General features: G+C 41.3%; 2 protein-coding genes across 2 annotated transcripts in view; both read left to right on the top strand.

The window, feature by feature from the left end:
- The window catches only part of LOC137048974 (sialic acid-binding Ig-like lectin 12), a 13511-nt gene extending 11460 nt beyond the window's left edge, over positions 1 to 2051 (top strand). The window contains exons 6-7 of the mRNA XM_067427351.1: positions 1358 to 1424; positions 1784 to 2051. Of these exons, the coding sequence (XP_067283452.1) occupies positions 1358 to 1424; positions 1784 to 2020 (304 nt within the window). The 3' untranslated portion in view covers positions 2021 to 2051. The remainder of the gene's footprint in view (positions 1 to 1357; positions 1425 to 1783) is intronic.
- On the top strand, positions 1829 to 23067 carry LOC137049106 (sialic acid-binding Ig-like lectin 6). Its single transcript, XM_067427491.1, has 6 exons — positions 1829 to 1934; positions 21549 to 21601; positions 21800 to 22159; positions 22257 to 22550; positions 22636 to 22932; positions 23060 to 23067. Exons 2-6 carry the CDS (start codon positions 21550 to 21552, stop codon positions 23065 to 23067), a joined length of 1011 nt encoding a protein of 336 aa, XP_067283592.1. The 5' UTR covers positions 1829 to 1934; position 21549.

Below are 23067 nucleotides of genomic sequence, written 5' to 3'. Positions count from 1 at the left end.
AATCACAGGATTCAATGAACAGATCTCTCATAATATTTGGCATCATCCATAGCAAAAGTACCTCTATGTTGAGGGCCTGTTTGACCAGCTGGGGTAGGGATGGCTTGATACCACAATTTTGGCTTCGGTACGGTACCACAATCTAATACCGAAGTACCGATATTAAAACGATACCACGTGGTCTGATATTAGCGCGGGTATATTGTACAAGAACAATTTTTTTTCTTGTACAATATACAAGATTGTACAATTATGCAAGTTTTGAGATTATAAAGTGGGAAATCACCACAAATGTTTATTAGTAAATTAATTAGCAAAGCTTATCACATCAAATCAGTCATTTGAAAACTTTCTTGTGAGAAATAATTGCAACAAAAATCTCTCAAAATTAGCAAATTGCTTCTGGGTTTAAAAGACACCGCACCTACACTAAAGCAATCTGAATAATCCGATTCAACATTTCACGTTTGTCTCGGGATGGATAACGGAAACCATTTGAACATGCAAGCGATTTTATAGCATTTCGTAATAACAGTTAACGTTACAGGAGACATGAGCTCATAACAACGACACACACACTCCTGTAAACGTAGAGCTCGCACATTACAAATTAAATGTCCTTAAACAGTCAAATACACAGAATTATGTAAAAATGTCCGTCTTTAGTGAGTATTCACATAAACACAGTCGGTTGTGTCTTACGCGAATGTAAATAGTGCAATAGTAGCCTAACGTTACGCATGCAAATATTATGGGATCTAAATCAATGTCATTGGTTGAAACGAAAGCTGGAGATTTTGTGATATTCGATCTTATGTTAGGCTGTGCATGTGCGTTGATCAGTGTTAAAAAATAAATAAATGTCTAAATAAGATGGTTTGAATGATCCACTGACCTGTAGATCTCTTCAGAAGTCAGGATAGTGACATATGCTTCTTGGCTAAGTTTGATGGTTCTTCATCAGTTTTATAAGCAAAGTAATTACAAATTTCACTTCTACTCTTCTCTTTATTAATTCGTTTTGGGCATCTTGATTGAGATTCAACTGCTTTATCCATTTTGTTCGTCTATGTTGTTGTCATATTTGCTGGTTGTTTCGGGTCAGCTTGGGTAGCGCGCTGCCATCTAGTGGTGAACTTCGGAAAAGCAGCATATCCCAAAATGTGCAAAATCATGATATCGTAGGCCTACCGTTTGAAATAAAATATAAACCGGTATTTTTCCAGTACCGGTATACCGCGCATCCCTAAGCTGGGGTTTATTTTGGGATAGTGACCTGAACGTTTGTACAATGTAAGTCATAAATTTGAATCCAGGTTGTAACTAGCTTTTTCAATCATGGAAAAATGTTTTGCAGAAGAGAAAAAAGCCGATCCTCACAGACAAAACAAGATGATACTACTGGAATCATTATGAATGATAGGGTAAGTAGTACCAATAAAACACACTATTCATTACAGTATGCCACTTTAGCACATATGGTACATTTTCCAACAGTGCTGGTAAATATTCCATCATTTTAAATGAATAGTTCATTAAAAAAATAAAATTTTGCCAGATTACTCACAATTATGTGGTTTCAACGCCTTATTTTCTTTCTTCTGTATCGCTCTCTTTCACATATAATGTGAGCAAGGGCGGTTGAACTTCAAAGTATCAAGAAGCACTATAGAAGCATCATAAAAGTGGTTGATAGAACTTATCCATTACACTGAAATACATTTTAAAGGCAGAATACATCACAGCAACTCACGACAAATATTATTCTTTATTCATCCTCTAGGCTATTCAACAGGAGGATAAGAGCGAGTCTGTTTATGCCAATAATGCCATGCTGTCACCTGCTGAAGCTGCCACACTGAATCGTCAAGAATCCCTCCATTACGCCACCATTGACTTCAGAAACATCAAACCAGAGTCAGACGAAATCAGGGGTATCTCCTCACTGACCACTGACTATGCTGTTATCCATTATTCTGGTGAAGTGGCGGAGACAAAAGGCTCTGTGGGAGATGATTAACCGGACATCTCAGCTGTGAAGTCCTATATATTGAACTGTAGTTACCAGACAGGTGGACAAATATCAGATGCATACGATGAAACATCAGCCATCCTAAGACTGAAGTTTGTCATGAATGGGAGCTCGGTCAAAAAAAAAACTTGGACAGAAAAAAAGTATAAAGCCAACACACCATAGTTCCAGCTGTGGCTCGTTACGCTCGTATGCATGGACAAAATATTCATCCAAGCATAGAACTCTATATACACCGAATTAATAATAAATGAATCATGTTTTCAGCATTCAAATATTTTTTGGGGGGGATTTTCTAGACTATTTTAAGTCATAAAAATGAGCAGGATATTTCAAATGTATCGCATCCATGTGGCAGGCATGTCTTTATGATACTAAGTAGGGGAGTAGCCTGACAATGACAAGCCAGACCCACATCAAGAGACATATAGGCTGCGTCCAAAAACCTAGGCTGCTGACTCGTTGCCTCGCTGCCACATCAGACAATGACTTAAGGCAGCTTTTCTTAGAACTTTTAGTATGTTGTTCATTTTATATAAATGATCTAAGCTGCATCAAAAATATTTTACAATTGTCCGATTAAAAACGCTACTTTGCCTGGACTATAGGCTACTATGACATTTCTGCACTGTGTAGATGTGAGCATGTCTCTAATAAGATAATAACAAACATATTGAGTGCAACACATTTCTTCTCACTCTTCAAGTTTCGTCCATTTTATCCGCTGTTTAAAGGGGGTCGCACACCGGACGCGGAGCTTGGCGGCGCGCCGCGCAGCGTCTCAGGTATCGCACACCGGACGCGCACATTTTAAAAGGCTACGTTTTTATTATACATTTCCCCAAAATATGTTTAGACTTTATTCAAGCTTTTGAACTCAGAATGGAAAACAAATGTGGCTTGTAGCAAAGGGTGAAATCAGTATACCTTAACGATAATATACTTTTAATATAAAGCCTTGAAATGGCGCTCTGTGGCGTGGCAGGATTTAGAACAACTTCCTGAGTCGCCGCGGACAGGCGCCGAATGCCGCCACCGGTGTGCGTACACTCATTGAAAACAATGTGTTTGAATTTTAAAGACGTGGCGCGCCGCCAAGCTCCACGTCCGGTGTGCGACCCCCTTAAGAAACTCTTTAAACCTCTTAAGTCTTAAGTCACTTTTCGACATTAAGAACTCTTTTAAAGGTGCACTATGTTAGCCTAGAAATCTAGACGCACCCTAGCGGTAGCAAATCTAATCTGCCCGCGAGTGTCATCTAGCAACTCTCAATACCCTTCTGAGCTGCATTCCCCTAACTCTTGCCAGACTTATCTCATCGTGTATAGAGTCGGTGGGCAGGGCCATAATGACGATAGCCGAGTTGCGTTTGCGTGCTTCTAGTAAACACAGAAACTGGCGAACGGCGGCGGTCTTTCGAATCAACTTTGACCGCGACTCTGGAAGACTTGGAGTTAAGCTTTTCTCTGAGAAAAGAACAAAGAACGGCACTGAAGTCATTCTTAAAAACGGAAGATGTGTTCGGAGTTTAGCCGGATACAGCGAATGTTTAATCTATCAACAAGCTCTGCTTCACCTTCGTTGCTCTGGTTGGTTGTGTACCGTATCCTATCGCATGCAGAGGGAGTTTGAAAGACAACCATTTATCCCGCCCCTCGGATTGAGCTGCAATGGTGAGTTTCCAGACCAAACATCTTGATGTGGGTCTGGCTTATCAGGCTAGCACTATGTAGTATTTTTTCAGTAAAATATCCAAAAACCACTCGGCCGGTGTTATATATTTTGTTCAGTTGAGTACCTACAATTTCCCAAATGTTTCCAACTATTTGTAAATTGTGAGAAAATTGCTATTTTAACTAAGGACTCGGACGTTTCAGCATAGCGTCTGAGGAAGTCGCCTGTCAGTTGCGTCATATCTGCATTACCCTCGGTTTCGGGTTTTATTTGGCAGGAGAGCTTTACTCTTAGCATTATGAACAAGTGAACGCACAGAGTAACGTCATAACATCATTTTCAACACACTTAAATGTAATATGATAAACAGAGGTGCATTACCTCAAAATCATAACCGGAAGAGCGGATCAGTGCAGGTGCCCGGCGACTGTGTCCCATCCCGTCATAATAAAAGTCCCGGTATTCGCGAGGCGGGTATTTGTTTAACAATCGCTCCAGCGGCTGTGCCCAGCTCCACAACACTAGGTCCTGCTCTGCTTTACACTACAGTAACGTTAATAACCGCATGCATGAACATGATTTCTGCCGAGTCCTATTTTCCACCGGCTGTGATGAGAAGACCACGTCTCCCAAGATTCTGCGCTCACACTTTGCGTCATCAAACTACGCATTTGTTTTGAATAGGCGCCCTCCAGTGGACGGAAAGTTGCATAGTGCACCTTTAAATGTATCTAATATGATAAACAGAACCTCATTTCCTCATAATCATAACCGGAAGAGTGGATCAGTGCAGGCACCCGGCAACTGTGTCCCGTCCCGTCATAATAAAAGTCCCGGTGTTTGCGAGGCGGGTATTTGTTTAAAAATCTCTCCAGCAGCTGTGCTCAGCTCCACAACACTCAGTCCTGCTCTGCTACACACTACAGTAACGTTAATAACCGCATACCCGAGTCCTATTTTCCACCGGCTGTAAGGTGAAGACCACATGTCCTGAGATGATGCATTTGTTTTGAATAGGCGCCCTCCAGTGGATGGAAAGTTGCATAGTGCACCTTTAAGGGTTCAGATGCTTTCTGAATTACTTTCTTCTTTACTACAATTTTTACTTTCATTTTGAGAGGAGGAAGCATCTACTTTTCTAATAATTTTGTCACTAGGAGCAACTCTTAGGGGTTAGTTCACCCAAAAATGAAACTGATGTCATTAATGACTCACCCTAATGTCGTTCCACACCCATAAGACCTCCATTCATCATCGGAACACAGTTTAAGATATTTTATATATATATACTCTTCTTTTTTGAGTGGGGATTCTGATTTATTTATTTTTCCTTAGAAATAGAATATTACATTAAAGATGAAAAAGTCACTCGGGTAACTTTGATATAGCCTACTAATGAACGAAACTGTTGCTTCATCTTTTGACCATCAGAGGGCAGCATAAATGGCAAAAGAAAGGTCCACACAGATACTGTATGCTAGCCTACTGCTCTAAAACAAGCTTCTCATATAGCCTAACCTTGTAGTCGAATTTTAAATTATTTAAAATTTATCATACATTGATTTATATAATTTTAAATTATTTACTACGATATCACGTGACTTTTTCCCACCCTCCTCCTGCTCAAAGCTTACATCTATAAAACTTGTGCTTTACATTTAAAGTTTTCTGAAGTCACATGACAGCTTCATGTGAATAACAGATTGTTGTTTTTACAGCAACACACTGCACATAAAATTTTGCAGAATGAATGTTCATAATGTCGGAGGAAGTAGGCTAGCCTACTGGTGTGAATTTGGTGTGATTAAAAAGGGAAGTCAAAATATAGATCAGTAGATAAATGCTACAAATTCTGTCTGGTCCCATAGTACAGCTTCACTCTCTCTAATCAGAAGCAGATGTTACATCTGTAAACTTTGAATCTAAACAAACCATTCAGACAATTTCTGCTCCCAGGAACATCAGAAGTATTTATTTAGTTGTTTCTTCTTTTTCATTCCCTCTATCAGGTGTGTATGGTCTTGTTACAGTTTTACAACCATTAGATTAAAACGAATAGACTTATCTCTGTATATAAAAAAAATGACTCACAGGAAAACCTGTAATAGAACGTTTGAGATATTATAGATATTTAGGTTCTATTATTATTTAGATATTTAGAAAGGAAATTTAGATCTACACTGCCATTAAAAAGTTTTGACTCATTATGATTTTTTATGTTTTTAGAAGAAGTCTCTTATGCTCACCAAGGCTGCAATCATTTTTATAAAAAAATATATTGTGAAATTTTAACTAAAAAAATAACTTTTCTATTTAAATATATTTTAAAATGTATTTTATTTCTGTGACTCAAAGCTGAATTTTCATCATTATTACTCCATTCTTCAGTGTCACATGATCCTTCAGAAATCATTCTGATATGATGATTTGCTGCTCAAGAAACATTTATTATTATTATTATTATTATTATTATTATTATTATTATTATTATTATTATTAAAGTTGAAAACAGTTGTGTAAAACGTTTTTTCCCCCCAGGATTCTTTGATGAATAGAAAGTTTAAAAGAACAGCATTTTGTTTTAAATAGAATCTTTTGTAGCGAATACATATTTTATAAATGTCTTTACTGTCACTTGATCAATTTAATGCATCCTTGCAGAAAAAATAATAATAATTTCTTTAAAATCTTTAAAAAAAAAGTAAAGTAAAAAAGTAAAACCCTTACTGACTCAATAACACTATTGAACGGTAGTACACTGTTGCAAAAGCTTTCTATTTCAGATAAATGTCGTTCTTTTGAACTTTCTATTCATCATTCAAGAATCCTAAAAATTTTTTACACAACTGTTTTAAAATTAATAATAACCATAAATGTTTCTTGAGCAGCAGTAACATGTCTGCTGCTGTACCCTTAAGTACCAGCAGATGGCAGCCTTATTGCCATAGTAGACTCTGTTACTCTTGGACTTCATTTCCCAGTATCCTCTGCTCATTATTAGTTAACCTATTTCACCTGTCTTGTTTTCTTGGTTTAGTACCCTGTCTATTCAAAGCTGCTGTCTGTAACTTTTTGGGGTTTAAAATTATTGAAAATAAATTTGAGCAAGTGCATAACCAGGCAGTGTTCAAAACTATCTGCTTACCATATAGCTCAATTTACAACAGTAAGCTTGTAATAATGTTTTTAATTCCAGTGGTACTGGTGGATTTCCGCAGGAATTTCAAGCATATATTTGCGTCATTGCGTCACATCTGAACACATAAAGAAGGAGTCCCGGTTAGCAGGCTATATTTCTCTGTTTCCGATTCATCCGTTGTAAAATGCAAAAGTCTTCAGACTTCGGAGAGCCTACAGAAAGAAGAGACTTCAACCGGGCCGATGCGAAAAAAGGATAAAAAGGGCTTTTAAAGGTGGTGTGAACACTGCGATTTGAAGATGTTTTTCAGCTTTTTTCCTGCTGGACAGGCAAGACATTTCAATGGTTGATTTTAGGCGATGTAACCATAGCACACTTTTGCATAATTCCGTTATGGAGTTTTCTTTGTTGTGCCCCTCTCGTTTTGCTATGTGCATCATGGTAAACATCAATTATTTTGTGCTGAGAGGAAGCAGTTCACCTCTATACTCACGTTGCACAGATATGGAAACTAATGGACATGTAGTCATGCATTGCTGATGTTAACATTAACATTTTAAAAAAGTGTAATTTGTATGGTTTGACGTGATAAACAATCGTCAGATTTAATCATCGTGGCTTATTGGAATGCTTCTTCCCCCCCTTAGTTGGTCAAAAAAAAAAAAAATAGTTGTTAGCTACTTTCATGTTCAGATGGCATTATGTCGATCATACTTTCAAACTGAGTCTGTGATTCTGAATGACAGTATCCACACCGGTGCGGTGAATGACAGCCGCACATGAGTCTCCTCAAAATATTGGATTCCTCCGCGCTGTGCTGACCGAGCGATCCCATTGACGTCAACGGCGAAATAATGAAGTCAACCTAGGGGCACTCACTTCCTGATGGCTGAGCGAACTGCGCAGGCTCAGACTGAGCTTGACGACGTAGATGTGACGTGAGCCTCCTGTCTGACCGCTGTAGGTCTTCTAGTAGTTGTGGAACGTGAAAGCTGAATCACGTTTAAATATTTTTTCCCGTTGCTTTTGGCTCACTATGGGCTTCTCCCCATTCTTCCCCCTTGACTTTATCGGACTTTATGTCTCCACGTCCCCCCGACAGTAAAAGATTGCCTGCGAGCGTCTCCTCAGGTCTATACGGTAATTTCTCAACTGTGCGACAGAGTCGCGTTGGTTATGACGCAATCGTTAGCCTATTTTTACAAAAACAGCTTCTGCGGGGCGATAGTGTAAGATACAAGGTAACGGAGCCTTTTATACATTGTCGTGTTTCTTTAGAAATAAACAATGGACAAATGGAGTCTTTAAACGTCTCAGATGTAAAGTTATTCACTGTCAAAGTGACTCAAAAATGAATGGGAGTCAATGGGATGCTAACAGCAGGTGATGGCTTGGTTAGCAATGGCAGCCCCTAGGGGTGGAACGCTTTCCGAGCGCTAGATTACCCCCTTGGATAATTCCGCGAAAAATTGCAATTGCAGTTTTCGAACAGATGGCGACAGAGAAAACCTACAGACTGCAGCTTTAAATGCCATTTGTGTTCTGGATAAAGTCTTGTATGTCTGTTGGTTTTGGTTTACATTCTCTGTTGGCATTTCGAGCAGTTCTTGTTTTTCTTAAGTTTGATTCCTACCTGAGCCTTGGATTACCCATTACCGTTCTGCCCTCCTGGGAGTTTGTGCTTTACCCTCTGCCTGGTATGGACTATGACCTTGAATGATGCTTGTAAATGAACATGCGTTTAGATTCTCACTCCTTCTGCTGTATGCCTTCACACCAAATAATTACAGAAGACTTCATCATCATGAATCCAGCAGTTTAACTATAGTCCGTAGCCTATGCGCCAAGGTAACCGCACTATCGAAGAACACATACAGAAAGTCATTGAGAGAACAGTCTGGTAAATCCAAAAATTAGCAATGTCCAAGAAAATCTATGTTCTTCGATAGTGCGGTTACCTTGGGAAAAATTATTTTTCGTTATATTGAAAGCATACAGCAGAAGGAGTGAGAATCCAAATGCAGGTTATTTACAAGTATCATTCGAGGTCATATAGTCCATACCAGACAGAGGGTCTAGCACATAAAATCAGTCCACTCCAAGGAGGGCAGACAGGAACAGTGAATCCAAGGCTCAGGTAGGAATCAAACTTATGAAAAACAAGAACTGCTCGAAATGCCAACAGAGAATGTTAACCAAAGCCAACAGACATACAAGACTTAGTCCAGAACACAAGGCAAATGGCATTTAAAGGGTTAGTTCACCCCAAAAAGAAAATTTTCATTAATTACTCACTAATGTGATTTTCATTAATTTTCATTAATGACACCTGTAAGACCTTCGTTCATCTTCGGAACACAAACTAAGATATTTTTGTTGAAAGCTGATGGCTGAGAAAGGCTTCAGAAAGGCCTCCATTGGCATTCAGTATATTTCCACTGACCCACTCACAAGACCCATAAAAGGCACTAAAGACGTCGTTACAAAGTCCATCTCACTACAGTGGCTTACAATAATTTTACTATGCGACGAAAAGTTATTGTGTGCACAAATCAAAATGACGACTTTAGCCACCAAGTTATTGACGTGAACTCTACGCATGCGCGAGAATGACGCAGCTGCACCATTCACTTTCATTTGATTTCGCCCAATAAGGTTGATCATTTATTTGGCTTTTGTTCTGCCGGTGTATCCTTCACGGCTGGAGATATTATTTGCGTCTCCGTTAATAACCGTCATTTTTTTTATATTATATGAAAAAACGGCACCCTGCCAGATATACATGCAAGCGTAGGTGCGGTGTTTAAAATAAGTAGTTCAAGCTTTTTTTATTTTTTTTAAGCTCTCTTACCTCAAACAGATGGTTTTGGTAAACAGTATTGCAACTGTTTAGTGCCTTTTAAACGTTTAGAACAGTACATTGCTGTCAAGACAAGATCATTTCATAGTCATTTTCAAGTTATAAATAATTTTCATTCATAAACTGCAGTGAGAGCGCAAAGAGGCTGAACTTGTTGGCATAGCAACGTGATACTTCCTGCCTGTGTGTCCTACAAAGGACATCTCGTTTAATTCTGATTGAGGACACTCCGTATACTGTAGCCTAGAAATCTAGACGCACCCTAGCGGCAGCAAATTTAATTTGCAGGCAAGTGTGGTCTAGCAACTCTCAATTCCTATCTGAGCTGTATTCCTCAGATTCTGGACGGCCCAATCACATCGTGTAGGCTATAGAGTCGGCGGGCGGGGCCATAATGACGACGGCCGAGTTGCTTGCGTGCTTCTAGTAACACAGTCTTCTAGTAAACACAGAAACTGGCAAACGGCAGCGGTCTTTCGAATCAGCTCTGCCCGCGCCTCCGGAAGACTTGGAGTTAAGCTTTCCTCTGAGAAAAGAACAAAGAGCGGCACTGAAGTCATTCTTAAAAAGGGAAGATGTGTTCGGAGTTTAGCCGAACCGAGCTCCCCTTCACCGTCGTTGCTCCGGTTGGTATAGCGCTATCCTATCGCGTGTAGGGATGGGCGGATCGATCCTGGAGTATCGATATTTTCGATACTAGCATTGCATCGAAAGGATCGATTCTCAAATTGAAATATCGATCCTACCTGGGATTTTTTTTAAACAAGTGATATTAGTATCTGTTTAAAATAGTAGTAGGCCGTATACATTTACTTAAATATGAAATGGGAGTTCCCGTCAATGGGAACTATTTCTTCTTTCGCGGTGTCTGTGCATGCATGTGTTCATGTCAGTGGCAGAGCGGTGAGCGCCGCCCGCAATCTCTCACTTCAAAACACACTCAGCGCAGAATCGAATGCATTGCTGCGGTCATGACTGAAAGAAAAAGAAGCATAATCTGGAGTTATTTCACTCCAGTTAACAACGATGAAGCTTCATGTGACATTTGTCACCAAAAAATTTGCCATTGTGGCAATACCACAAACATGATAAAGCATCTAAAAGTTAAACACCCCATAGAGCACGAAGAAGTACAGCTGAGGCGAGCAGAGGAGGTAACACAGACACGACCCCCATCTTCTGGCTCGAGGCAGAGTTCTTTAGCAGAATCCTTTCAGAGAGGCAGGCATTATCCAGGTACCGTGTGATGATAACATCAATTTAATTATTTTAATAAAATAGTTTAGTCACGTTTATTTATATAATCCTTTAGGCCTATAAAATACAGATCGTTTAAAATATGAAGATTACATGCAGTATTTCATGAGGAATATACTGATTATACTGGACATTTTAATTTAAACAGTATTTTAAATCTTTTTATATTAGGGTACTTTCATAATTTTTTTTTTGTTAAATAAATTATAGTTTAAGTGTCAAGTAAGCCTAAGAAATGTTTACTTAAAAGCCTGTAACATAGCTTTATGTATTATATTTTAGATGACTCCCAGAGAGCATCAGAAATTACAAAAAGCATAGGAGAGATGATTGTGAGGGACCTGCAGCCAATCTCAATTGTAGAAGACAGAGGATTTATTGCAGTTGTCAAGACGCTTGATTCACGTTACCAAATGCCAAGTCGGAAAACGTTGATGGAGGGTACAATAAACAAAATGTATTGTGACTGCAAAGCCAAAGTAATGGCAACATTACAACAAGCTGACCATGTGATTCTCACAACGGACATGTGGACTTCAAGGTCCACAGAAGCATATTTAACTGTGACCTGTCATTTTATTGACAACTGGCAAATGCAGGAATTTGTGTTAGAAACCTGCCATTTCAGTGCACAGCACACATCTGACAATATCAGTGAAGAGCTGAAAAGAATAGCTGAAGAATGGGGCATAACTCAGAAGGTACTTGCAGTTGTCACAGACAATGGTGCTAATATGGTTTCTGCAGTGCATAAGGCTGGGTGGAAGCACTACCCATGTTTCGCCCACACGCTAAACTTGGTGGTCAATGATGCCATAAAAGCATCTCCTGAGATCTCGCACCTCCTGGAAAAATGCAGAAACATTGTATCCTTTTTCCACCACAGCACAAAAGCCACAGAAAAGCTTAAACAGTTACAAAAGCAACTGAAGGTGGCAGAACATAAACTGATTATTTCAGTTGAAACCAGGTGGAATTCAGCTTTCTACATGTTAGAGAGGCTACATGAACAAATGGATCCAGTTACCACAGCCCTCTGTCTACTGAAGAAGAGTGACCTGTGCTTTACAAATGAAGAGCAGTCAGTTGTCCACCTGACCATTGAGGCCTTGAAACCTTTTGAAGAGGCAACACGTGAAGTGTCAGCAGAAAAACACATTTCTGTCTCAAAGATCATTCCCCTAGTTACACTGCTTCTTAAAGCAACTGCTGTCAGTGAGCGTCAAGGTAGCTCTTTTGCCACAGAACTGGCACCGCAATGTCAGCGCAGATTCCGTGGAGTTGAAACAATACACAGTCTCGGTGCCAGCACCTTCCTTGACATTAGGTTTAAGCACCTTGCATTTCGTGACAAAGATCATGTTGAAGTTGTAAAAAAGCGACTACTGTCTGAAATGCAGGATGTCCACTTGGCCACATCAGACTTAGCTGCTGCACCACCAGAAGCTACCTCAACATCTTTCCCTGGGTCTGTCTCAGGACCTACAGCAAGTTGTGCCTCATCAGTGACTCCTCCATTGACCCCACGTACTGCATCAGCTACAGCTGGAGGCATATGGGAGGATTTTGACTCTCAAGTTCTGTCGGCACAACAACAATCAGGAAGCAGTGGTTCTATAATTGAAATGCGTCGCTATGCTGAGGAAAAGGTGATCCCCCGAAACCAAGACCCGTTTGGTGGAGAAATCATGAGCAAACCTTCCCATCTCTCAGCAAACTAGCAAAAAAATATCTTGGGATCACTGCATCATCTGTCCCTTCTGAGAGAATTTTTTCTAAAGCAGGGGAGCTGATCAGTCAAAGAAGAAACCGGCTAAAGGGGAAAAATGTCAACATGCTCTTGTTCCTTAACAAAAACATATAAAGCAGTTACAAATCTGTGTCAGTTTCATGGATTACACAATATTTCTGTGTATCAGTACATGAAGAAATGTAGATTCCAACTAAAATGTATGATTCAAACTTAAGGTCAGTTAATTTGACATTTAAATAATTTGAAGTGTTACGCCTCTCACATATCCCTGGTTTGGATTTCAGTGGAAATTCCTTTTCACAGAATTTTTGTTTTCTTTTTTCAAAAACAAGAGAGCTGATCAGAAACCAGTTCAAGTGGAAAATTTTCCATCATGCTCTTATTCCATCAAAAAAACCTTTATTGTGGATGTAGAAACATTATTTGACCATCATTGAAAATTGTTTGTGACATTATATTTTTGTTAAATGTTTATTTGATTAATAATGTTCAGTTATTTTAAATAAATGTAACAAAAAAGGAGTAATGTCTATTGCTTTTTATTTAATATTAATAATAATGGCTTTCAAAATGCATTATAAAATCACTCAAATAAAAATATTTAATAGAAGTATTGGTATCGGTATCGATATCGACGATACTGGTCTTGAAAGTACTTGGTATCGGATCGAAAAGAAAATGATTGGTATCGCCCATCCCTAATCGCGTGCAGAGGGAGTTTGAAAGACAACCGTTTATCCCGCCCCTCGGATTGAGCCCTGTCTATGGTGAGTTTCCAGACCAAACATCTTGATCGCATCCTACACAGGACGTGTCCTCCGGAGGACGCAGCCTTCGAAATTTAACGAAATGAGACACAGCTAATGTTTCTTAAGGCATCTCTTAAAAAACACTGCAAAAATTTGGGCTGTTTACAGTACCGAAACGTGTGGGCCTCTTCGCTCTTATCAGGGCCTTGTCAAGCTTGGTAGAGAAAACCAGGACTGTCCAAACAGCTAGCCAAAGACTTTTTGAAAAACTTTTACTGGTTTGATGAAATTATTTTTTGCTGCTTTTTATTTATGGAATATTTAGGTGTTTATTATACATGATTTATTTGTGCATATCATTCAATTATTTTTGTGCCCACATAATCTTAAAATATAAACATTAACTTGCCATTGCAACGGTATCTCTTCCCTCATGACGTGCATCGGCACAAAAGCAGGACAATAGTCCCTAAAAAACTGTCACTCACATACTACGAAATTTCAGAAATCCAACGATCCAATCAATTATCAATGGACAAAAAAAAATCAAGTTCTACATTTTCGTCTTGGCTTTTAATTAGCCAACTGGATGTTACGTGGTAGGATGGTATGTGTGAGAAAATTATTTTAAAAATATATAATAAATAATTTATTTAAGGAATGATGTTGTCGTGAAACAATTCAGTCCACTTGTTAAGTCCACTCAAGACTGCAAAGTGATTTAATTGGCTAAATTGACTTTTAATTGGAACACTATTCTGTGCCTGATTTGAAATCATACAAAATAAAATATAAAATGATATAAATAAAGATGTTGTCTGATTCTTTATTTACACTATAGTATATAAATATAATAGTATTTGATTCCAAGGAGGTTAAAAAAGACATATAATTCACATTCATTCTTTTTCCACTTACGTCTTTTTGCAAAAACATTTTATTGCAGTTGAATATCATGAACAAACATCAATAATCTAAAGAACACCAACACAAGGAACTTTTGCCTTTGATTTTAACAAAAATTTCACTGTTGAAACAATTTGCCTGACTAACTAATATTAATTTCAAGCAGTCTTAAAGACAAGTAAACACTACTAACAATAGCACAAATACAACTGAACAAAAATACAAGTTGACAAATTAAAACCAATTTTCAGTTAGGTCTAGTACTCAGGTTAAGAAACTGTAAACAAATGTAAAATGACTGACTGCACTTTATAAATAAAATATACATTACAAATATAATTAAAAAAGTTCAGTCAAGATGAGCGAGTGTATTCTGTCTTTTGTTGTTTGGTTAATGTTAAAAACGTACTCGGTTACTTTCGTAACCTCGGTTCCCTGAGAGAGAGGAACGAGTATTACGTATGGGAAAAACTCCTTTTCTCGAGAATGTGAAGCAAAACTTTTAATAAAGGTATCTATGTAAAGCGCAGTGAGCTGCACGGCCATAGCCCAGCGCGAGGAGCGCTCTGATTGGCCGGGCTGCGGCAACTGCAGGAACCTATGGTGAGGCGGCTGAGAGGAACGAACCAATGGGGGGCGTTCCAGAAGCCCGCCGAAAAAGGTGCTTATATTTGCATACAGGAGGCTATATAAGACCCTAATTCGCCATAGGTGTCAGGTTTTAAGATCGACTGAAGCGATACCTGAGAAGCATAAACACGGCACGGAACGTAATACTCGTTCCTCTCTCTCAGGGAACCGAGGTTACGAAAGTAACCGAGTACGTTCCCTTTCGAGAGAGGTTCCTCGTATTACGTATGGGAACACAATGTAAAGCGCAGTGTGTGCTGACTGACCCAGTATACCCAAAGCACATGTTATAAACCCCCGAGACACCGACAGAGGCGGCTTATAAGGGGAATGAAGAACCGGAAGAGTCGGTTCGTTTGAACAGCTGATCGGACATAGTCGGATCTTATGATGAATGAATAGTGCTTAAGGACTAATGTGTACAGGCCAAAATGTAAGGCAATCTGTTTGCCAGGGTCAAGATAGAGCCTAGATGGAGAGAAGCCCTGCTTGTAGAGCTGGAACCTCCAACTTGTAGAATCTGATAAAAGTGGACGGAGAGGCCCAGCCTGCCGCCGCACAGATATCTTCCAAAGAAATGTCACACGACCAAGCCCAAGATGAGGCCATGCCTCTAGAGGAGTGGGCTTAAATGCCTGTAGGACAGGTTAGGTCCTGGACCTATATGCTAGTGGGACTGCATCCACTATCCAGTGTGAGAGACTGTTTCATGACAGCACAAACTTTAGTGCGGCCACCGAAGCAATGAAGAGCTGATCCGACTGCCTGAAGGGGGCGGAGCGCTCTAGATACAATCTCAATGCTCTGACTGGGCAGAATAGGTTTGCGTCTTATTCTCTCTGAGACGCGGGTTAAGCAGTGCAAAGACCTGCATACTGAAGGGGTTGATAGCACTTTCAGCATAAAACCATGCCTCGGTTTGAGCACAACCTTGAAGTTGCTGGACCCAAACTCAAGACAGGAAGGGCTCACGGAGAGTGCAGGTAAGCCACCCACTCGGTTAACCGAGGCCACAGCCAGCAGAAAAACGGTTTTGAGTGATATGTGCTTCAAGCTCGTGTTCTGAAGTGGTTAGGAGGGGGAACCCTTCACGGCCTCCAAAACCATGGCGAGGTCCCAAATAGGGACCGAGGTAGGGGCACGGCGGGCTGAATCTCCTGGCCCCTTTAAGAAAACACACAATAAGATCACTTTTCCCTAGTGAATGTGCCGCGATAGGAGCGTGGCTAGCTGCTATGGCGGAGACACACACCCCGAGTATGGAGGGGGGACGACCCGCATCCATTAGCTCTTGGAGAAAGCGAGCGGTTCCGCCAGTTCGCATGAGTGTGCGTCGATGTTTCGCGTAGCACATTGGTTAGAAAACCACTGACCACTTCAAAGCAGAGCTGCCAGATAGCAGGGGCTCTAGCTTCCGAAATAGTGTTCATAACTTGTCAGAGAGGTTCCCGGATACCGTTGATGGGCCATACGTGGAGGCCCCACAGCTCGGGATTGGGATGCCAGACCTTCCCTTTCATTGGCAGAATAGGCATGGGGCTGTGTCTGACAGCTGAAACAGTATGGAGAACCATGTGCGTTTCTTCCAAAGTGGGGCTATTAAAAAGCACAGGCTGCAGCTGGATCGCGATCGGAGGGAACATATAGAGGGAGTCTGGGCCAACATGGGCCAGGGCATCCCTGCGTTTGCAGAAAAAATATTGGGCAGCGTGTGCTGTGCGAGCTGAATTGTTTGCGGGTAAAGGGACCATCCCCCTGGGGACATGGGTCCTCTGGATAACATGTCCGGACCCTGATTCAGAATACCTGGCACGTAAGCCGCCCTTAGGGAGCTCAGATTGTGCTCTGCCCATAAAAGGAGATGCTTAGCCATGCAGTGAACAGAGTCTGATCTCGGCTGCCCTAGCGATTTTATGTACATTATCAAGACGTGGTGGTTCTTATGCCGTAAGTCTTGAGTCTATGACAATGACTTTACTGATAAGCCTGCCCCTCGAAGGCGAATCTCAAGAATGGCCTGTAGTGGGGGTGGGGGGTTATCGTAACGTGAAGTATGCGTTTTTCAGATCTATTGAGAAAACCCAATCCCCGGGGCGAATGTGCGCGAGGATTTGTTTCACCGTCAGCACCTTGAAACGAGCGTGTCATAAGTGCTTTGTTCAGATGCCTGGAAAATGGGCCTGAGACCGCCACCCATTTTCGGCATGAGGAATTAGCGACAGTAAAAACCTGACTCGCTAGCGTCGGGTGTACTGTTTTCGCCGCTCTCTCCTTTAACAGTCTCAATGCCTCAGCGAGAAGCACGTGACTGACACTGCTTCTTACAGAGGGCTCGACCACGGCTTGAATCGCGGGGTCTGCGAGCAAAACTGTAGCGAGAACCTCGTTTTATATGTTCAACACCCAATATTATATACCAGGAATGGCCTGCCAGGCCTGGGCTCGTAAAGCCAGGGGTTGAATTAGATTCGGGGGCTGGCCGCTTAGTAATAGGGGCCTGTTAGCCGGGTTGTTTGTGCTGTAACACTGCTTGTAACACTGTGGGGATAGTGTTAGTTTTGGCGGTGCAGGCTTTGCAGTGGGCGCACGCCTCACATTTATATTGTGTGTGCGAGAGTGAACTTTGTGAAAAGTGCTTGGGTGCAGGAGTGCAGACTGTAAAGTGGGCACATTTCCTACATAGAAAGCTCTTTTGTGTGTAGTGTAAACAATGTGCAGTGGCACACAACCTACGTAGAATACCCACGGTGCAAACCAGTGAGCAAATCCACAGGGGTAAACGCACACAGCATTAGTGTGCAGACGAGCGTGTTTAACACAGGCTAGTTGACTGCAATATTTCATCTCCAGTCACTTAACTTAAGGGAACTGGGAGAATGTAAGGAAGTGCGGGTGGTATGTGAGCCATTCCACAATGCCGTTATGCTCTAGTCTAGACTGAAAGCGCGCATGCAGACAAGCGTGTTTGACCACAGGCTAGTTGACTGCAATAAGGCTAGTTGACTTTATATGGTGTAATCCGGCCGCGGCGGGATTTATTTGTGATTTTGTGAGGCTGAATTAACAGTGCTTATGTAGGGGTGCACACTGTGTAGTGGACACTTTGTCTACAGTGTAAAAACCTTTCCAGCCGCCTGAATAAAGGGGACTGGAAGTGATAGAGTGAAAAAAGGGCTTAGCTTGGCAGCCATTTTCCGACGCCCTTATGCTCTGACAGTGAGCGCGTGCTATGACGTAAGCCGCGCTCTAGTCAGCAACGCGCTGTGGAAGGGGCGCGCGCTATCATGACAAGGCAGCCATTACAACTTCCTTGGCAGTAAGCGCGCGCTGCAGCGACATTGTTCTTGACATACCCAACAGCCCGAGCTCGCTCGTCTAACTTACTCTAGTATTCTCTGTCCGCAGCGCTTCAGCACGGCGGCGGTAGAATGAGCACGGCGAGAGCTTCGGCTCGAGTTTGTTTATTCACTCTAGTATTCTCTGTCCGCGGCGATAGAGCGACAGGACGAGAGAATTGGAAGCGTGAGGTAAAACTCTGTCCGCGGCGCTTCTAGCACGGCGAGAGCTTCGGCTCGAGTTTGTTTATTCACTCTAGTATTCTCTGTCCGCGGCGATAGAGCGACAGGACGAGAGAATTGGAAGCGTGAGGAAAAACTCTGTCCGCGGCGCTTCTAGCACGGCGAGAGCTTCGGCTCGAGTTAGTTAATTCACTCTAGTATTCTCTGTCCGCGGCGATAGAGCGACAGGACGAGAGAATTGGAAGCGTGAGGTAAAACTCTGTCCGCGGCGCTTCTAGCACGGCGAGAGCTTCGGCTCGAGTTAGTTAATTCACTCTAGTATTCTCTGTCCGCGGCGATAGAGCGCCAGGACGAGAGAATTGGAAGCGTGAGGTAAAACTCTGTCCGCGGCGCTTCTAGCACGGCGAGAGCTTCGGCTCGAGTTAGTTAATTCACTCTAGTATTCTCTGTCCGCGGCGATAGAGCGACAGGACGAGAGAATTGGAAGCGTGAGGTAAAACTCTGTCCGCGGCGCTTCTAGCACGGAGAGAGCTTCGGCTCGAGTTTGTTTATTCAATCTAGTATTCTCTGTCCGCGGCGATAGAGCGACAGGACGAGAGAATTGGAAGCGTGAGGTAAAACTCTGTCCGCGGCGCTTCTAGCACGGCGAGAGCTTCGGCTCGAGTTTGTTTATTCACACTAGTATTCTCTGTCCGCGGCGATAGAGCGACAGGACGAGAGAATTGGAAGTGTGAGGAAAAACTCTGTCCGCGGCGCTTCTAGCACGGCGAGAGCTTCGGCTCGAGTTTGTTTATTCACTCTAGTATTCTCTGTCCGCGGCGATATCGCGACTGAACTAGAGAAGAGGAAGACTGAGGAAAAACTCCGTCTGTCCGCGGCGCCTCCTCAGCGCGACGGTATAGTGACGAGAGCTTCGGCTCGAGTTCGCCTATTCACTCTAGTATTCTCTGTCCGCGGCTGTAGCGCGACGGAATGAGAGAAGAGTGGGAACAACTCTGTGGCAGCGGCGGAAGAAGAGCCGCGGCAGAGTGAAGAGAGCTTCGGCTTGAGTGTGCTCATGTCCTCTCACATTCTCTCTTTCCGCGGCGCTATTCAGCGCGACGGGACGAGAGCAGAGGGAGAGTGAGAAGAGCTCCGTCTTTCCGCGGCGCTTAACGACGCGGCGGAACGAGAGAGTCCTCGAGTAGAACAAGCCTGTAAGCTCTAGAAGTGGCGTTGCAGCGGCAACACACACACAAACACATATAACACTCAACATAGACACAGTTTAAAGGATATATAACGCCGGATGGCGTAGCTGGAACGGCAGAGAAGGCGGAGAGGGAGTCCGTCGTCCTCAGCTGCAGGTTCCGCTGGTGCCTTTTCAACGGCGGTGCTTCTTCCGGAGACCAGCGAAGGTATCGCTGAAGGAGATAAAATCTGACACCTATGGCGAATTAGGGTCTTATATAGCCTCCTGTATGCAAATATAAGCACCTTTTTCGGCGGGCTTCTGGAACGCCCCCCATTGGTTCGTTCCTCTCAGCCGCCTCACCATAGGTTCCTGCAGTTGCCGCAGCCCGGCCAATCAGAGCGCTCCTCGCGCTGGGCTATGGCCGTGCAGCTCACTGCGCTTTACATAGATACCTTTATTAAAAGTTTTGCTTCACATTCTCGAGAAAAGGAGTTTTTCCCATACGTAATACGAGGAACCTCTCTCGAAAGGGAACTTCAAGAGCTGCATGGATCTAATATACCATTTCAAATGTGTTATCTTTTATTAACTGTTTACGTTCACTTATGACAAATTGACTACTTAAAAGGACAAATTAAAAATTGACTACTTAAGTTACTAGGAGTATGCAATGGAACATAGTGTCATATGTCATATAATATATTGATTAATTGATTAATTTATTAATCAATCCATTAATTCACTTTTTGCTTTTAGATAATGCTTCGGTTGCAAAACATTTTGCGACACAGCGCTTTCCCTCACTTTCACCAGCAGAGGTCCTCGTTGAGCTCTGACTTGAAAAGCTTCGAGTAATGAACCTTTTTCTGATACAACTGTGCTGAAAGCTTCACTGGTTCAGAAAACTTCACTTCGCCATCACTAGTTCTGAAGATGAACGAAGGTCTTACGGGTGTCCCACGACATGATAGTGAGTGATGATTAATGATTTATGTGATGAAATAATGATTTATGCGAAAATGAAAATAATTTTCATTTTTGGGTGAACTAACCCTTTAAATAGACAGGGTAATAAACCAAGAAAACAAGACACAGGTGATATAGGTTAACTAATAATGAGCAGAGGATACTGGGAAATGAAGTCCAAGAATAACAGAGTCTATGGCAATAAGGCTGCCATCTGCTGTTCTTAAGGGTACAGCAGCAGACATGTTACAGCAGCAAATCATCATATTAGTATGATTGTGACACTGAAGACTGGAGTAATAATGCTGAAATAAATTACATTATAAAATATATTCAAATAGACAACAGTTATATTTGATTAATTTCACAATATTACTGTTTTTTTGTTGTTGTTTTTTTAACCAAATGCAGTGAGCATAAGGGACTTCTAAAAGCATTAAACTCTTACTGATCAAAAGTTTTTGAACAGCATTGCACATTTACATTTTTGAGATTAATAAAAAAAAACAATAACTAAAAAGACAATGTTTTCCATCAGCCGTTGATGGTGCTGAAAATATGAGAAACTATTTACTCCTTCATTTTTCCGTCCCATCTTTGGCACATAGATTTTTACATAAACTCCTACATCATTTTCCTTGTAAATATGCGAGGTGTTTAACTGTGTCAGAGCCACAAATCACAAACTCAAAGAAACACTGTTTAGGGAGAGATAAAGGACCTTTCTAAATAATCAATACATTTTAAAAAAGTGTGTTTCGATGAGATCTACAGGGTGTGGCTCAGTTTAACCAGTGGCAAATTTTATTAACATATGTTTAAAAATTTGTCATTTGTGTCTGTCACAACTTGCTTTTCACCTACATGTGGATGTTCATCATTGAAAAAAGGATGAAAATGTGGACAGCAGAGAAAATAATTCTACTTATTTTTCTGTTGAAAGGTTTGGATATTTTTTATAGACTAAATGTATGTATATATATATATATATATATATATATATATATATATATATATATATATATATATATATATATATATATATATATATATATATATATATATATATATATATATATATATATATATAATTTCATTAAATGAATGATTTAATGAATTAAAGTTTGTTGTGTGTGTAAAGGTGTTTGCTGTAGAGATTTCAGCATCAGTCTGCCAGAGAGGATTGAAGCTCTCAGTGGATCGTGTGTGATCATAAAGTGCACATTTGAGATTATGGAAGAATATGACAAAGACCTCACTGAGAGTGCAGCTACAGGAATTTGGCGCAAAGATGGAGTCAGAATATACAACCAAGTGTTTAACTCTAGTGATCCCAACAGTCATTTTAAAGGGGAAATAACGGGAACACTACATGAGAAGAACTGCACCACTATATTTTATGATGTTAGTTCAGATCACGATGGTGAATATTACTTCAGGATTGTGGTAAGAGGTCTGAAATACAGCTATGTAGCTAACTCCTCCACTATAAATGTCATTGGTGAGTGATTTGAGCCTTTTATTGATAAATGAATGTGTTAAATTAATATTTTAAATGTGTTTGTCACTTTACTTAATCTTGTATCTGTGTCTTTCAGAGTCTCCGCCCAAACCCACAGTGGAGCTGATTGAGGAACAGGAGGTGTTGGAGGAGAGCTCTGTGAGTCTGCGCTGCTCTGCTGAGTCTCTCTGCTCCTCTCCTCCACCAACTCTCACATGGAGCTCCACTCCCAGAATCCCCTTCAGTGAGATCAGACAACAGGAGCTCATCTCTGATCTGAACTTCACTGCGACTCACCGTCACCACAGAGTCACTTTCACCTGCACTATAACCTACCAGCTACAGGACAAGAACAAAACAGCACAGGACAGCTTCACATTACATGTTCAGTGTAGGGATTTTCTGGCATCAGTTCTGTTCTCCTCCATAAGACACTATACTTGTATATCACATCATTCTCTCTTTCTCTTGTTCAGATGCCCCTAAATTCTCTCCGTCCTCCAGCTGTATCAGTGAGGATGTAACTGTGTGTTTCTGTGAGGTTGATGGGAATCCCTCTCCTGAACTGGAGTGGCGTCTGTCTGGACGTCCTGTCACTAACTCTACAAACACGTTCATCAGTGAAGAGCGATTGAACAGCACAGGCTTGAGGAGCTCCATCACTCTACATCAGTCACTCACACACACATCCACTCTGGAGTGTGTTGGCACTAACACTCATGGCACTGCAAGGAAACCATTTCAACTGCCTTTCTCTCCTTTGCTGTGTACAGGTAACATCTCTTCTGAACTAAATTTAAATTTAACATATTTAAAAAAAAAAATGTTTTAATTGTGATAATTGTTCAAGTAGCCTACAACAGTAAATCATCCTTGATTATTTTCAAACATTTTATGCAGAATCTTAA

This window comes from Pseudorasbora parva, chromosome 20 (assembly GCF_024679245.1).
Source record: "Pseudorasbora parva isolate DD20220531a chromosome 20, ASM2467924v1, whole genome shotgun sequence".
NCBI classification, from domain to species: domain Eukaryota; kingdom Metazoa; phylum Chordata; class Actinopteri; order Cypriniformes; family Gobionidae; genus Pseudorasbora; species Pseudorasbora parva.
This window is presented reverse-complemented; position numbering and strand designations above follow the sequence as displayed.

Coding starts and splice junctions, on each gene's coding strand:
- LOC137049106 (XM_067427491.1), top strand. CDS start 21,550: ATGAAAATGTGGACAGCAGAGAAAATAATTCTACTTATTTTTCTGTTG. Junction 21,602..21,799: donor ACTTATTTTTCTGTTGAAAG/GTTTGGATATTT, acceptor GTGTGTGTAAAG/GTGTTTGCTGTAGAGATTTC. Junction 22,160..22,256: donor CTCCACTATAAATGTCATTG/GTGAGTGATTTG, acceptor TGTGTCTTTCAG/AGTCTCCGCCCAAACCCACA.